The 14,435-nt window shown below is 35.5% G+C and overlaps 1 protein-coding gene across 1 annotated transcript in view; it reads left to right on the top strand.

The window, feature by feature from the left end:
- The window catches only part of fasn (fatty acid synthase), a 79,091-nt gene that overhangs the window by 23,868 nt on the left and 40,788 nt on the right, over nucleotides 1–14,435 (top strand). The window contains 7 exon segments of the mRNA XM_059325234.1: nucleotides 748–1,213; nucleotides 4,206–4,393; nucleotides 7,436–7,625; nucleotides 8,733–8,827; nucleotides 10,359–10,493; nucleotides 11,516–11,719; nucleotides 13,531–13,646. Coding sequence (XP_059181217.1) covers nucleotides 748–1,213; nucleotides 4,206–4,393; nucleotides 7,436–7,625; nucleotides 8,733–8,827; nucleotides 10,359–10,493; nucleotides 11,516–11,719; nucleotides 13,531–13,646 — 1,394 coding nt within the window.

Raw genomic sequence — 14,435 nt, 5'->3', positions numbered from 1 at the left:
TGTCTTTTTTTGGTCATTTTGTGTCTTTTTTTGTAATTTTGTGTCTTTTTTTGGTCATTTTGTGTCTTTTTAAAGTAATTTAGTTTTTTTTCTTTCATTTTGTGTCTTTTTTGGGTCATTTTTGTTTCTTTTTTAAAAATAATTTTGTGTCTTTTTTGGTCATTTTGTGTCTTTTTGTGACACGTTCTGTCTTTTTTTAAAGTAATTTAGTGTTTTTTTTCAGTCATTTTGTGTCTTTTTGGTCATTTTGTTTCTTCTTTAAGTAATTTAGTTTTTTTCTGTCATTTTGTGTCTTTTTTTGGTCATTTTGTTCCTTTTTTTAATAATTTTGTGTCTCTTTTTGGTCATTTTGTTCCTTTTTTTAATAATTTTGTGTCTCTTTCTGTAATTATGTGTATTTTCACACAGTCACTTTGTGTCTTTTTTTTAAGTAATTTAGTATTTTTTCAGTCATTTTGTGTCTTTTTTGTAATTTTGTGTATTTTTTTGGTCATTTTGTGTCTTTTTTAAGTAATTTTGTGTTTTTTTTTAAGTAATTTAGTTTTTTTTCTGTCATTTTGTTTCTTTTTTTAAGAATTTTGTGTCTTTTTCAGTAATTCTGTGTATTTTTTGGTCATTTTGATACTGCCTCCAGCGGCCCCCAGGTAATTTGAGTGTGAGACCGCTGCTATATGGGCTCCGGAACACATGCGATAATAAAAGCAGTCTTAAATGACGTCTAATTAAACACTTTCATCCCATTTACAGGTGCTGCTGTCTTTGGAACAGGGACTCTGGGCTCCCAACCTGCACTTCAACAGTCCTAACGCTGATATTCCAGCCCTCACCGACGGCCGGGTCCAAGTGGTCGACAAGCCGCGTCCCGTCCAAGGAGGCATCGTCGGCATCAACTCGTTTGGATTCGGAGGTTCAAACGTTCACGTGATTCTTCGACCGGCTGAGAAACCAGACGAGTCGCCGGCCGGACCCCCCAGGACGGTCCCCAGAGTGCTGCAGGCCTGTGGCCGGACGGAGGAGGCGGTGAAGGTTTTGCTCCAGGAGGGAAAGAAACACTCTGCCAACGACAGCTTCCTGTCCTTACTGAACGAGGTGTCGGGGGTCCCCACCGCCAGCATGCCCTACCGAGGCTACGCTGTGATTGGCTCAGAGAGTGATGTCATGGAGGTGCAGCAGGTCCAACCCAACGCCAGGCCGCTCTGGTACATCTGCTCCGGTGGGTCTCAAGTTTCTATAAAACTTTGAATATTTGTGTTACTAACTGTTAAAAAAAATCACAAAAAATATAAATAAAAAGAATTTTTGGTCTTTTTTTGGGTAATTTAGTGTCTTTTTTGGTAATTTCACATGTTTTTGGGGTCATTTTGTGACTTTTTTGGTCTCTTGGGGGGTAATTTAGTGTCTTTTTTGGTAATTTTACATGTTTTGGGGTCATTTTGTGACGTTTTTGGTCTTTTTTTGGGTAATTTAGTGTCTTTTTTGGTAATTTTACATGTTTTTGGGGTCATTTTGTGACTTTTTGGGGTAATTTAGTGTCTTTTTTTAGTATTTTTACATGTTTTTGGGGGTCTGATAGGTGAGTAAAGCTTCATTTCTGATAGTTTCATCCACTTAGACTGTTGAAGACATTTATTTCAATGGGTCGTTGGTTCAACGGTTCAATGTTTCCTACAGGCAACATTCAGACAAGAAACTGGTTAAAAAAGTTCCTTTTGTCATGTTTTTAAATTCTCAATGTTATGTATTGTTCCCTGTTGAAGCTACTGAATCGTTTACACATGTTTATTAAATAAATGTTGTTAAAATTAATTTAAAAAAAAATATTTTTAACTTGTGCACCATTATGGTACAATGTTGCCTACGGGCGAGTTATAAAATTTCTTCAGATTATGTTTTTTATTTCCTTTTATTTAGTCTATTTTAAGACAAAAAAACACTCCAAACTGGTAACATAATTCGTACCATAGAGGGTTAATGTACTTTCTCTTCCATTTCTGTTTTCCCTCTTAACAATGAAGGTGAATGAAATGACATTTGTGTTACTAACTATTAAAAAAGAATCACAAAAAATAAAAATAAAAATCAATCTATCTAACGTGGTGTGTCCTCTGGGTGTGTCGCAGTCAAACTTCCAGGTCACGTAAACCCGACCAATTAAATATTAAAATCAAATTCAATCCTGGTGCCCGTTTTTCCATTTCATATTTTTGATCTGAGCTTGATATTGAAATATGAAAAAACAAGCATTTTTTTCATTTTTGGTGTTATAATAGAAAACAAATAGCAAAAATAACCAGTCAATTTTTCATTATTTGATTTTTGATTGCCAATTGAAAATGGAAAGAACGAATGATACACTGATTTAACAGTAGTGCTGTTACTGATACTTGGATACTTACCAAAAAAGACACTAAATTACCCACAAAAAGACCAAAGAAGTCACAAAATGACCCCAAAAAACATATAAAATTACACATATAACAGCATAACTGTTAAATCAGTTTACAGGACTACTGTTAAATCAGTTTATCATTCGTTCTTTCCATTTTCAATTGGCAATCAAAAATCAAATAATGAAAAATTGACTGGTTATTTTGCTATTTGTTTTTTTATTATAACACAAAAAAAATGAGGAAAAATGCTTGTTTTTTCATATTTCAATATCAGGCTCAGATCAAAAATATGAAATAGAAAAACGGGCACCAGGATTGAATTTGATTTTAATATTTCATTGGTGGGGTTTACGTGACCTGGAAGTTTGACTGCGACACACCCAGAGGACACACCACGTTAGATAGATTGATTTTTATTTTTATTTTTTGTGATTTTTTTTAATAGTTAGTAACACAAATGTCATTTCATTCACCTTCATTGTTAAGAGGGAAAGCAGAAATGGAAGAGAAAGTACATTAACCCCCTATGGTACGAATTATGTTACCAGTTTGGAGTGTTTTTTTGTCTTAAAATAGACTAAATAAAAGGAAATAAAAAACATAATCTGAAGAAATTTAATAATTTCCCGCAGGCAACATTGTACCATAACGGTGCACAAGTTATTAAATAAATTATGTTAAAATTAATTTAAAAAATATATATTTTTAAACATGTGTAAAAGATTCACTAGCTTCAACAGGGAACAATACATAACATTTTACATTTAAAAACATTATAAAAGGAACTTTTTTAACCGGTTTCTTGTCTGAATGTTGTTTGAAGGAAACATTGAACCATTGAACCAACAACCCATTGAAATTAATGTCTGAAACAGTCTGAGTGAATGAAACTGTCAGGAATGAAGGTTTACTCACCTATCAGACCCCAAAAAACATGTAAAAATACAAAAAAAAGACACTAAATTACCCAAAAAAGTCACAAAATGACCCCAAAAATATGTAAAATTACCAAAAAAGACACTAAATTACCCAAAAAAAGACCAAAGAAGTCACAAAATGACCCCAAAAACATGTAAAATTACCAAAAAAGACACTAAATTACCCAAAAAAAGACCAAAGAAGTCACAAAATGACCCCTAAAACATGTAAAATGACCAAAAAAGACCAAAAGTCACAAAATGACCCCAAAAATATGTAAAATCACCATAAAAGACACTAAATTACCCAAAAAAGACCAATTAAGTCACAAAATGACCCCAAAAACATATAAAATTACCAAAAAAGACACAAAATTACCCAAAAAAAGACCAAAGAAGTCACAAAATGACCCCAAAAACATGTAAAATTAACAAAAAAGACACTAAATTACCCCCAAAAAGACCAAAGAAGTCACAAAATGACCCCAAAAACATGTAAAATTACCAAAAAAGACAGTAAGTTACCCAAAAAAGACACAAAATTTCCCAAAAAAAAGACCAAATAAGTCACAAAATGACCCCAAAAAACATATAAAGCTACCAAAAGAGATGCTAAATTAATGGAAAAGACATTTTGAGTGTTTTTTTATGGCACAAAATGTCATAGCTGTTTCCTTTGGAAAAAGTCTGCAAAATAGTGTTTCAATATGGCCGCCTGGAGGTCATGTGACACATTAAAGCATTGCTATTGGTTCCCTATACTCTTCCCTCTGTTTTAAAGTATCTCATCATTTAAAAACATGACTTGTAGATATTTGACAGGCAGAAAATGGGGCAACACTGAACCATCGAGGGTCCAACATGTCTGTATAACTGACTCTGTGTGTGGTGTGTCCAGGTATGGGGACCCAGTGGGCCGGTATGGGCCGCAGCCTGATGCAGCTGCCAGACTTCAGAGAGTCCATCCTGAGGTCTGACTCCGCCCTGAAGGAGACCGGCCTGGTGGTGTCTCGTCTCCTCATGGACGCAGACAGCGAGACGTTTGAAGACACGGTTCATGCCTTTGTGGGACTCGCTGCCATTCAGGTAGAGCAAAGACGCCATGTTTGATCTTTGATGAGGGCAGATTGAGCTCATTTTTATTCTATGGACTGTGTTCAAACACATGCAAATCTGACCAGAATAGAGTGACTTCATTTCATTTAATTTGAACACAAATCACTAGTGTTGAAGCCTCATGAAGCATTTTCTTTATCTACGGCGCCCACTAGATGGCGCTCTTTGTCCAACAAATGGCTGAAAACACATTCAATCACCATTGATGAAGCCTTTTTTTAACCCTTTGATGCACAACATGGGTCTAAAACATGGGTCTCAAACTCGCGGCCCGCGGGCCAATTGTGGCCCTCGTGACGATATTTTGAGGCCCCCACCTTGATATGAAAGTTTAATGTGAGTTTTATATGAATGGCACTTTACCGTGTTGTGTGTATAAGGTCCCTTTAATTACTTTTTTTTTGTGGTAGTTTTGTGTCTTTTTTTTCGGTAATTTTGTGTCTTTTTTAAATACTTTTGTGTCTTTTTTTGTAATTTTGTGTCCTTTTTTTGGGTCATTTTGTGTCTTTAAAAAAATAATTTTGTGTCTTTTTAAAGTAATTTAGTGTTTTTTTCTGTCATTTTGTCTTTTTTGGTAATTTTGTGTCTTTTTTTGGGTAATTTTGTGTCTTTTTTTTTTTAAGTAATTATGTGTCTTTTTTTGGTCATTTTGTGTCTTTTTAAAGTAATTTAGTGTTTTTTTCTGTCATTTTGTCTCTTTTTTGGTAATTTTGTCTCTTTTTTTGGGTAATTTTGTGTCTTTTTTTTTTTAGTAATTATGTGTCTTTTTTTTGGTCATTTTGTGTCTTTTTTACGTAATTTAGTTTTTTTTCTGTCATTTTTTTTCTTTTTTTGGTCACTTTGATACTGACTCCAGCGGCCCCCAGGTAATTTGAGTTTGAGACCCCTGGTCTAAAGTGACCCGACTAAGTTTTTATATTGTATATCTTTGCAATTAATTAATTTCATCATTCAGTATTGCAGGTTCTCCTCAAATAACTTGTTTTCATTTCTTACTTTTTGAATAAAACCCGTTTTATATCACTACTCTTCTAATGCACAAGGTGATTTCTGACCCATGTTGTGCATTAGAAGGTGTTTATATGTTGTCACCAATTTAAAACCTGACAAGAAGACACAAATATTAACTATCCTATTTTGTTAAATTGGTGTTTTTCCAATGTAAATTATTATTTGGTGGCTCTAATAAGCCTCAAATGTTAAAATATGTGATTTTCCAATGTAACCTGGTGGTTCTAACAACTCTTTTAAAGTTAAACCTTCAAAATAAGACAAACATAGTTACACATATACTCACATACTCAAATATATATATATATATATTCAAACACACAGCAGCATTAAATAACATGGGGAATGAATGTGGGTCATTTTTGACCCATGTTGTGTATTAGAAGGTGTTTATATGTTGAGCATCAAAGGGTTAAAGCCAAGAGCGCCATCTAGTGGAGTCAAAAAATAAAGGAAATGCTTCACGAGGCTTCATTGTCCCAACACTAGAAATCATTGAAGTAAGCCCACATGTGTTCTGTGTGAAGCCAAAACATCTTGATGCCCTCTGCTGGTTGGTTCTGAGCAGTACGGCTCATAAACTCTGTCCCCTGCATAGGAGTAGATGAGACGAGCCAAATTAAAAACTCAAAGTACACATCAAATCATTTTCTTCCCAATGTTGTTTTCTGTCACTTTAGAGAAGTCCTATTATACTTATGTGTGTGCAACTGTATATTTTCCTGATAAGTTTGGTTTTAATTGGCTATTTAATGCTATAAATTGTGGGACACCAGTGATATAGGGGTGTGCATTGGCACTGCCCTCACAATTCGATTCGATTACGATTCACCAGGTAACGATTCGATTCAATTCGAATCTACGATGCATCACAATTCTACTGCACACAACACTGTCATCTCCCTCCGCCTCAGCCATCTTGATTGTTGTTGTTATGATGCCGCCGGAAGTAATTGAAACTTCACGGGGCAATTGCTCTGTCACTAGTTTGGAGTTTAACACAGTTTTAAACTGGAGTTGGAGTTGGGAGTTGGAGTTTAAAACCGTGTTAAACTCCAAACTAGCGACAGAGCAATTGCCCCCACCAGGCTTGGAATTTCGTCATTTTAGGGGCAAAGCCATTAGGCCTTCCTGTTCACACTTATTTTAAGGGCACAAAGGCCACATGACAGGGCATAAAGGCCGTTTGGTTAAATTACGCTGGTTTTACCTTTCAGATTAATTCACCAAGAAACATTAATGCACAATATATTAAATATATTAGAAAGGACCTTTTTGGAAAATGACAAATGAACCTGTTTTGAAAAGATGGCAAATGCATATATTTTGAAAAAGATGGCAAAATGAATCTCCTGCCTGAGTTCATCTAAGAGTAAGGAAAGAGAAATGCCTCCTCCTGCCATAAAAAAGGAACCTGCTGAGGTGAAGTTTACATCAGCTAAATGTCGAGCCCTTGTCCCTGAGCTAGGGAAGACGTTAGCGCTATCCCAACTAGCTAGCTATCGCTAGTTTTCATGATGCAAAAATGTAACGTTAACGAGTCGACTTTAAATAGGCAAATACAATGGTAATTACCTATCAATAGTACTTTCTATAAAAACGTAAATGTTAAGTTCTGTCAAATACTACCACATACTTCAGTCACAACATATCAAAACAGCTTGTCCCGCTAGCTTACCTGTGCTGCATCAACACATGGCTCATTAGAATATTCAAATGAGCCATGTGTTGATGTGCACAGGTGCCATAATCGATTATGACACTTTGCCGCATCGATGCTGAATCGTGCATGCCCGCATTGCAATGCATCGCCGAATCGATTATTGTTGACACCACTAATCCCCAGCACAACAAATTATTTTTACTTTTTGTACACAGATGCAATAATAATAATGTGTCAAAAAGTGTCCATGATTCCAATCAAGAAGTCTTGTTAGCTTGGAGCTACGTTACTGGTAGCACTAAGCCTTGCAGTGAGCCCTGGTGTGTTGTGTGCTGCAGATCGCTGAGATCGACCTGCTCAGTAAACTGGGCCTGCAGCCTGATGGGATCGTGGGCCACTCAGTGGGAGAACTGGCCTGTGGCTACGCTGACGGCTCCCTCAGCCACAGCGAGGCCATCCTGGCTGCCTACTGGAGAGGACGCTGCATCAAGGAGGCCAACCTCCCTCCAGGAGGCATGGCTGCAGTCGGTGAGATGGAAACCACTGGTTCTTCACTATATTCTTACAGCTGGGGCCTGAAATAAGCTTATTTTAATCAGATCTGACTCTTTTTTTCACTTGATTTGGTTCCATTAAACCAATTCAGTTAGTTTTTCCAACGTAAAGTGCCATAATATCTCAGTTGAATTTGCTTTATGGAACTGAATTGACTAAAAATTAGTTAGATCAGGTGAAATAAGCCTCATTGCAAAAAAAAGGTGTTTAGTCTAAAAACCAGATCAAACAGTAAATCTGAGGGAAATGATCTTGCTGCATGGACAGATAATTTATCTTGACAAGATTTATTAAATTAAGATTATTAAATCTAGAAATAAGCATGTTGAACACTTAAAATAAGAAATGTATTTGTTTCCTACCAAGATAAAAAAAACTTTTTGTGTCTTTTTTGTGATGTTTTTGTCTTTTTTGGTCATTTTACGTCTTTTTTTTTGTCTTTTTTGTGTCTTCTTTTGGTCATTTTGTGTCTTTTAACATCTTTTTTTGTTCACAAAATGACCAAAAAAGACAAAAAATGTAGAAAAGAGATAAATGAAAGCTGCCAGCAGTGATGAACTGGCCCGAGCAGAGTGACCTGATGATTATTTGGTTCTGACCAAGATAAAAAAAAAACTTTAGATTTCAAAGTGTTAGATCATTTATCTTGTTGTGTGGACTTTATTCTTACCTGGTCTTCTGTTAAGGAGACATCACTGCGATTCAATCACTTAAAATGACTTTAGATAGGGTTCTTTAATTTGGGTTTTCATTAAAAAAGAAAAGAAAAGGAATCATCAGTACATCTCTTCACTTCAAGTGTGATGTCTTCTAGTCCTATAAAAGAACAATCTTATATTGAAACCTGAAATCTGACTCAAAATCAGTTTTAATACAATGTATGTACTCTGGAAACCCAATAAAACAGACTGATCATGAAAATGTACTCACTTTAAAAAACAATATAACACTGCATTTAGCTAATATTCTCATATTAGATGGCAAATATTGACAGCTTTTAAAACTAAGACAGTGTTTATTTTTTACTGTTTGTTTTTGATTTATTAATTAATTTTGATGTCTTTTCCATGTGTGCTGCAGGTCTGACCTGGGAGGAGTGTATGGCTCAGTGTCCCCAGGGGGTGGTCCCAGCATGCCACAACGCTGAGGACACCGTCACCATCTCTGGTCCTCAGGTACAACATGATACCAGACACTAGGCTCTGTTTTAACTCTCTAAATGACATGGTATAAAGGGACTTACGGCTCTATCCAACTCCAAGTGAAACGGTCCTTAATCTGGGTGCACAGTAATTCATAAAGGGCAAAGGAGTTCAATTTAGTCATAATAATAAGTCATAATTAGATGGATGGATGGATGGATGGTTTTGTTCTGGTTTTAAATGGTTTTATTCTGGTTGTAAATGGTTTTGTTCTGTTTTTAAATGGTTTTATTCTGGTTTTAAATAGTTTTATTTATTTTATTTTTCATTGTGAGTTATAAAAATGGGCCTTGGAAAGCTAAGTGTCACTAGGATAGATAGATAGATAGATACATAGATAGATAGATAGATAGATAGATAGATAGATAGATAGTGCTATAAAAACTTTTTTTTCTGCATAAAGCTCTTAAACAACTTCCACCCTGCTCAAAACTACCAAATGTTTAAACATTTTTGCCATTTTAACCCTTTAAATGCCAGTTTCATTGCACGGTGTCACTGAAAATGTAGTTATTTTCCATATAATAAATTATTTTTGGCTGGGGCATTGTTTCTTATCACAGTCATGGATATGTCAGAGATTAAGAACAAAAGTTTTAGTTTTTTTTAGTTTTTGTGTAGTGTCAGATTTAAAATGTAAAAAAAAACCCTTTCTTTGAAAAACAGTGACATCATGTAACCAAACTGGCATTTAAAGGGTCAAAATCCTCAGAATCTTTGAATGTTTGGTAGTTTTGAGCAGGGAGGAAGTTGTTTAAGAGGTTTATGCAGGAAAAAGTAGAAAAAAATATTAATCTGTTAACTTTTTATAGCATTTTTTTGGAGGTGTACATTTTCATTCCGAAGGATCTGAAAGGGGAGTAAATGTGTACACAGTGATTTATTATTGACCCATTAGAAAAGTTGAAATTGTAATTACAAAATATATCAAGAAAAAATCATGCCATTTGCAGCATCACAGCCAAAACTATTGCCAAAACAAAAGTGAAAAATGACAAATATGGCTGAAAATGTCCCAAGTGGTCCCAGAGGGGTTAAACTATGTAGGTTTTTTTTTGTTTGTTTTGCTTTGTTTATTGGCTTTTGTTTTTCTGTTTCATAAGCCAGGTATTGATTTTGTTTGTTTTAAAACAACAAAATAAAACAACATAAAGCTGTTTTTAATAATTTCTTTGAATTGTAATCGGTATTCCACTTTTTGGTAAATTATTGAATTTAATATTATAGTTTTTTTCTTATAACTGCCAGACATTCTAGATTCTAATTGTTTCTCTGTATGCTTTTACTATGGATTTAAATTGTGTCCTGTTTGAGGACCCCAGGGAGAACAGCCATTACTCCCACAACCGAGTGAAGGCTAATAAAACAAATAAAAATAAACAAATGTAAAAAGCATAAAGTGTATTACCTTGTGAGGACTTTAGGTCACGTTGACATCTACCTGTCTAGCTCCTCTCTGGTCCAGGTGACGTGTCCTGACAGCTTGTGGTGTTTGTCTCATCAGGACGCCATCACTACATTTGTGTCGGAGCTGAAGGAGCAGGGCGTCTTCGCAAAGGAGGTCCGCAGCGCTGGTGTTGCCTTCCACTCCTACTACATGGCGTCCATCGCTCCGACGCTCCTGGCTGCTCTGAAGAAGGTACGAGTTCTAACAGGACGCATCATCTCTATCGTCTCTATCGTCTCTATCGTCTCTATCATCTCCTGCAGCGGGAGACACGAGGACAAGCATTCTCACTTCCATTCCCTATTGGAATTTATAAAACTAGTGCAGTGGCCGTAGGAAGTATGTATTCATATAGTGGGAGATAAAGTAGTTTTTTCAAATATGGCCGAATGAGGTTGTGTGTGAAAGTGGGGTGTACAATGAGGTGTAATACCCTTGCATAGTGTTAATATACAAGTGTATATTGGGTTAATAAAGTTCATAAAGTTTTGTTTTTACTGCAGAAGAAAGGGCTAAAATCTTAGCTTAGCTTAGCATGCTAATGGTGAGATAGCACATTACGCAGCATGCTGCACTAAAAGTACATTAACATGAACCCAGTTAGCTGTTAAACTATATTGCATGTAAGTATCTCATATCAAATGATTATGGGCATTACGCTAAGCAACATGAATGTCATCCCTGAATTACATAGTAATGCAACATAAGAAGTGAATAAAGCTAAATCTCCACTTAGCATGCTAATCACGAATAACAGAATTTGCACATTACGTGCAGACCACTACAACGTCTGCAACTCCATAAAAAACTTACTAAACAAACTTACTGCAAAAAGACCACAACACAACAGAAGTGTTTCCAGAGGACACTTAAAAGTGATTCATGCGTCTGGACAAGATTTCAAGATAATGATAATTTCACGTTATAACGTTAAAATGATCATAGCGTGCTAACATTAATGGCCGATCGATAGCAGATGAGATGAGTCAGGCGTTTGTGTTGTCGAAATGATGAAGATGTTTTCTCAGGTTGCTTGTGTTTTGTGTATTTGCATGTGTTTCCTTCAGTTGCAGCACTGTGAGCTCTCAGGGTCTCCGTACTAATGGGCTAAATGGCACCTCAGATTATTATCATTGTTATAATTACTAGAGGCAAACTGTTTTGCACGTGAATGAACATTGATTAAAATGATTGAAATGTGATTCTGTGTTCAGGTGATCAAGAAGCCGCGTCAGCGCTCCTCCCGCTGGGTGAGCACCAGTATCCCCCGGTCAGACTGGGACTCTCCTCTGGCTCTGTACAGCTCAGCTGACTACCACGTCAACAACCTGGTGAGCCCCGTGTTGTTCCACGAGGGCCTCAGCCTGGTGCCCGACAACGCCGTGGTGGTGGAGATCGCACCGCACGCCCTGCTGCAGGTGAGACAGGAAGTCACTGATGGACCAAAAACTACATGAGCACTTCACAACATCTGTAGTTCGGCTGCTTCTTCTATCTGTTCACTGTAAATAATCTGTGAAATCTACAGTTATTTACTGTATTATTCACAGTTCATCACAGCGTTTGATTTTTACACTATAGTGCTTAATAATTTACAATAAAAATCACTCCTCGTGACAAAATCACAGTAGTTAAAACATTACTGTAGAAAAAACACAGTAGACAGAATGAAAAGTAAAGCAGACGACTGTATTTTTCCATTTTTATCATAATTTTGATCAGAATCAGTCCGATACCAATGCTGTTTAAATAATTAACTTAAAGTTTTTCATACAAAACACAGTATGGAAATCAAATTTAAAACAGTAAATGTATTAATATTATTTTCTTTAGTGTATAGAGTAATTACCTGCAATTACTAGTTATTTCTATAAAAATAATGATGATGATGAAATTATTATCAAATTATACAGCGCCATATACAGTACCATTAAAAATCGCAATCTTTAACTGTTTTTATTATTACAGTAAACAAATCAGTACTGTAAGCACAACTAAAACATCTGTTTAATTTTAATTTTAATTTTACAGTAAAAAAACAACAACAATATTGTAAATAAAACTAAAATCAGTGTTTGTTTTTCATTTTACAGTATTAAAAAAACAGTACTGGAAATAAAAAAAATACAGTAGTTCTACTGTAAATAATTATTATAGTAAGTTACTTGTTAATTTGTAAATTATTTACAGTGTAGATGTGAACTACGGACATTAAAGGACACAACATGGGTGGTGGGCGCTAGACTTTTAAAAAAACAAAGTAATTTATTTGTTATTCCTTGCAGCTGGAAGTGCAATAAGGAGGAGGTAGAGCTGTGTATTGCATGTCTTGGACATTGTCCATTGGGAATGCCAAATAAAATGTAGTTGATTTTTATTTGATTTTATACCGTAGCAACATTTTAGCTTCAGGCACTTCCTGGTTTGCCTCCCTGCTCAGACCTGGAGGTTGCCGCCTGGTTCATAGTCGCTTCACTTTTCTTCCCCGTTCTGATGCTCAATGCCCATCAAATATTGATCTAGTTTTGAGTCATCAGTTAACATCTCACCTCACACAGAGATGTCTCTATCTGTATATCACTTCCTGGTTAGGACACGTCTGGATATTAGTAGAAACAGGAGTCATTTCCAAAGTTAGGACTAGGGTTGTCATGATACTAAAATGTTCGACTCGATACCGATACTCAGGAAAATATTCGATACTCGATAGCATTTTCGATACCACCAGGATAAAAACAAAGACCCCAAAATTTAACAGAAATATTTTTATTAACAAGAAAAATGCAACATGTAAAAATTAACAGAACCACGTGGAGGTTAAATATTTATAATAAAAAACAGTTGTGCAAAAAGAAACTGCAACTATGATAACAAGCTTCAGGTCTGAGGTAGTGCAACAAATAAATAAATACAATAAACAATAACAATTAGAACAATATTTTGAGGTTGTATGGTTTAGCTGCTTAATAAGTTGTTGGATCGATACTTTTGAAAATGAGTATTGTATTTGGATACAACGTTTTAGTATCGATACTTTTTTGAGTATCGATGCTTTTTTGAGTATAGATACTTTTCACAACCCTAGTTAGGACAAAGGACCAAAACATGTCCTGCCACTCCCAACTCCTGAATCCCATGACGGCTATTAAAAACAATCAAAAGAAGCAATGGAGAGAAATAAAATCCCTTTGAAGAGAACCATGATTTAGACGTGTTGTGTGTGTTTCAGGCCATCCTGAAGCGTAGTCTGAAGCACACATGTTCCATCCTCCCGTTGATGAAGAGAGGCCACACCAACAACCTGGAGTTCTTCCTCTCCAACATCGGCAAAATCCACATGAACGGGTCAGTAAACGCCTCACTCCCTCTGCATTTAGTGACTTTTAATGTAGTTACGGGGCCTGTTGTCCTGTTATACTGCATATTCATATTTATTCTGCACTGGAATTCTACTCCTTAATACATACTCCTTCTTTAGACACATTTTTACATTACATTTTAATGTATTTTATTGTATTTTTATGAGGGCTGTCAGCGTTAACGCGTTAATCGAGATTAGATTAATGCAATCCATAACGCGTTAATTTTTTTTAATCGCATTTTAATCTATGTTACTTTATTCCACTTAATACTTGGAAGTTGTTTCCTGCCTCTAAGCCATGGTTTCATGACCACACTGTTGTAGCATTTTGCTTAAGCTGTATTTTTGTTTTTTTTATTTTGAAATAGACAAGTGGTACTTTATTTGAAAAACTGTATTAGAAGTAGACAGTGTATTAAGTTCGTCTACATGGCACTTTTTTGAAAGAAAATACAAAAGGTCAAAAAGGAAATTCTTTCTTTGTGTTCATTTGATTCCCATTTAAGACACAATGGTAACAAATGATTTACATTATGGGCTTAAAACTGCCTTTAAATGCGAAATAGCAGAATTTTAAACATGTAACTCAAAATGCGATTAATCGCGATTAACTATGGAAATTCTGCGATTAATCGCGATTAAAAAAAATAATCATTTGACAGCCCTAATTTTTATAGTTTATTGCTTGAAGTATGCCTAGGTTGTTCTTTTTATTTAATTGTGTTGTTATTGTCTCTGTGTGTAATGCTGCTGCTATGCTAAATTATCAGACA

The sequence above is a fragment of the Centropristis striata genome, chromosome 21, assembly GCF_030273125.1.
Source record: "Centropristis striata isolate RG_2023a ecotype Rhode Island chromosome 21, C.striata_1.0, whole genome shotgun sequence".
In the NCBI taxonomy this organism is placed as follows: domain Eukaryota; kingdom Metazoa; phylum Chordata; class Actinopteri; order Perciformes; family Serranidae; genus Centropristis; species Centropristis striata.
The sequence above is the reverse complement of the archived record's forward strand: the minus strand, read 5'-3'. Positions and strand labels throughout refer to the sequence as shown.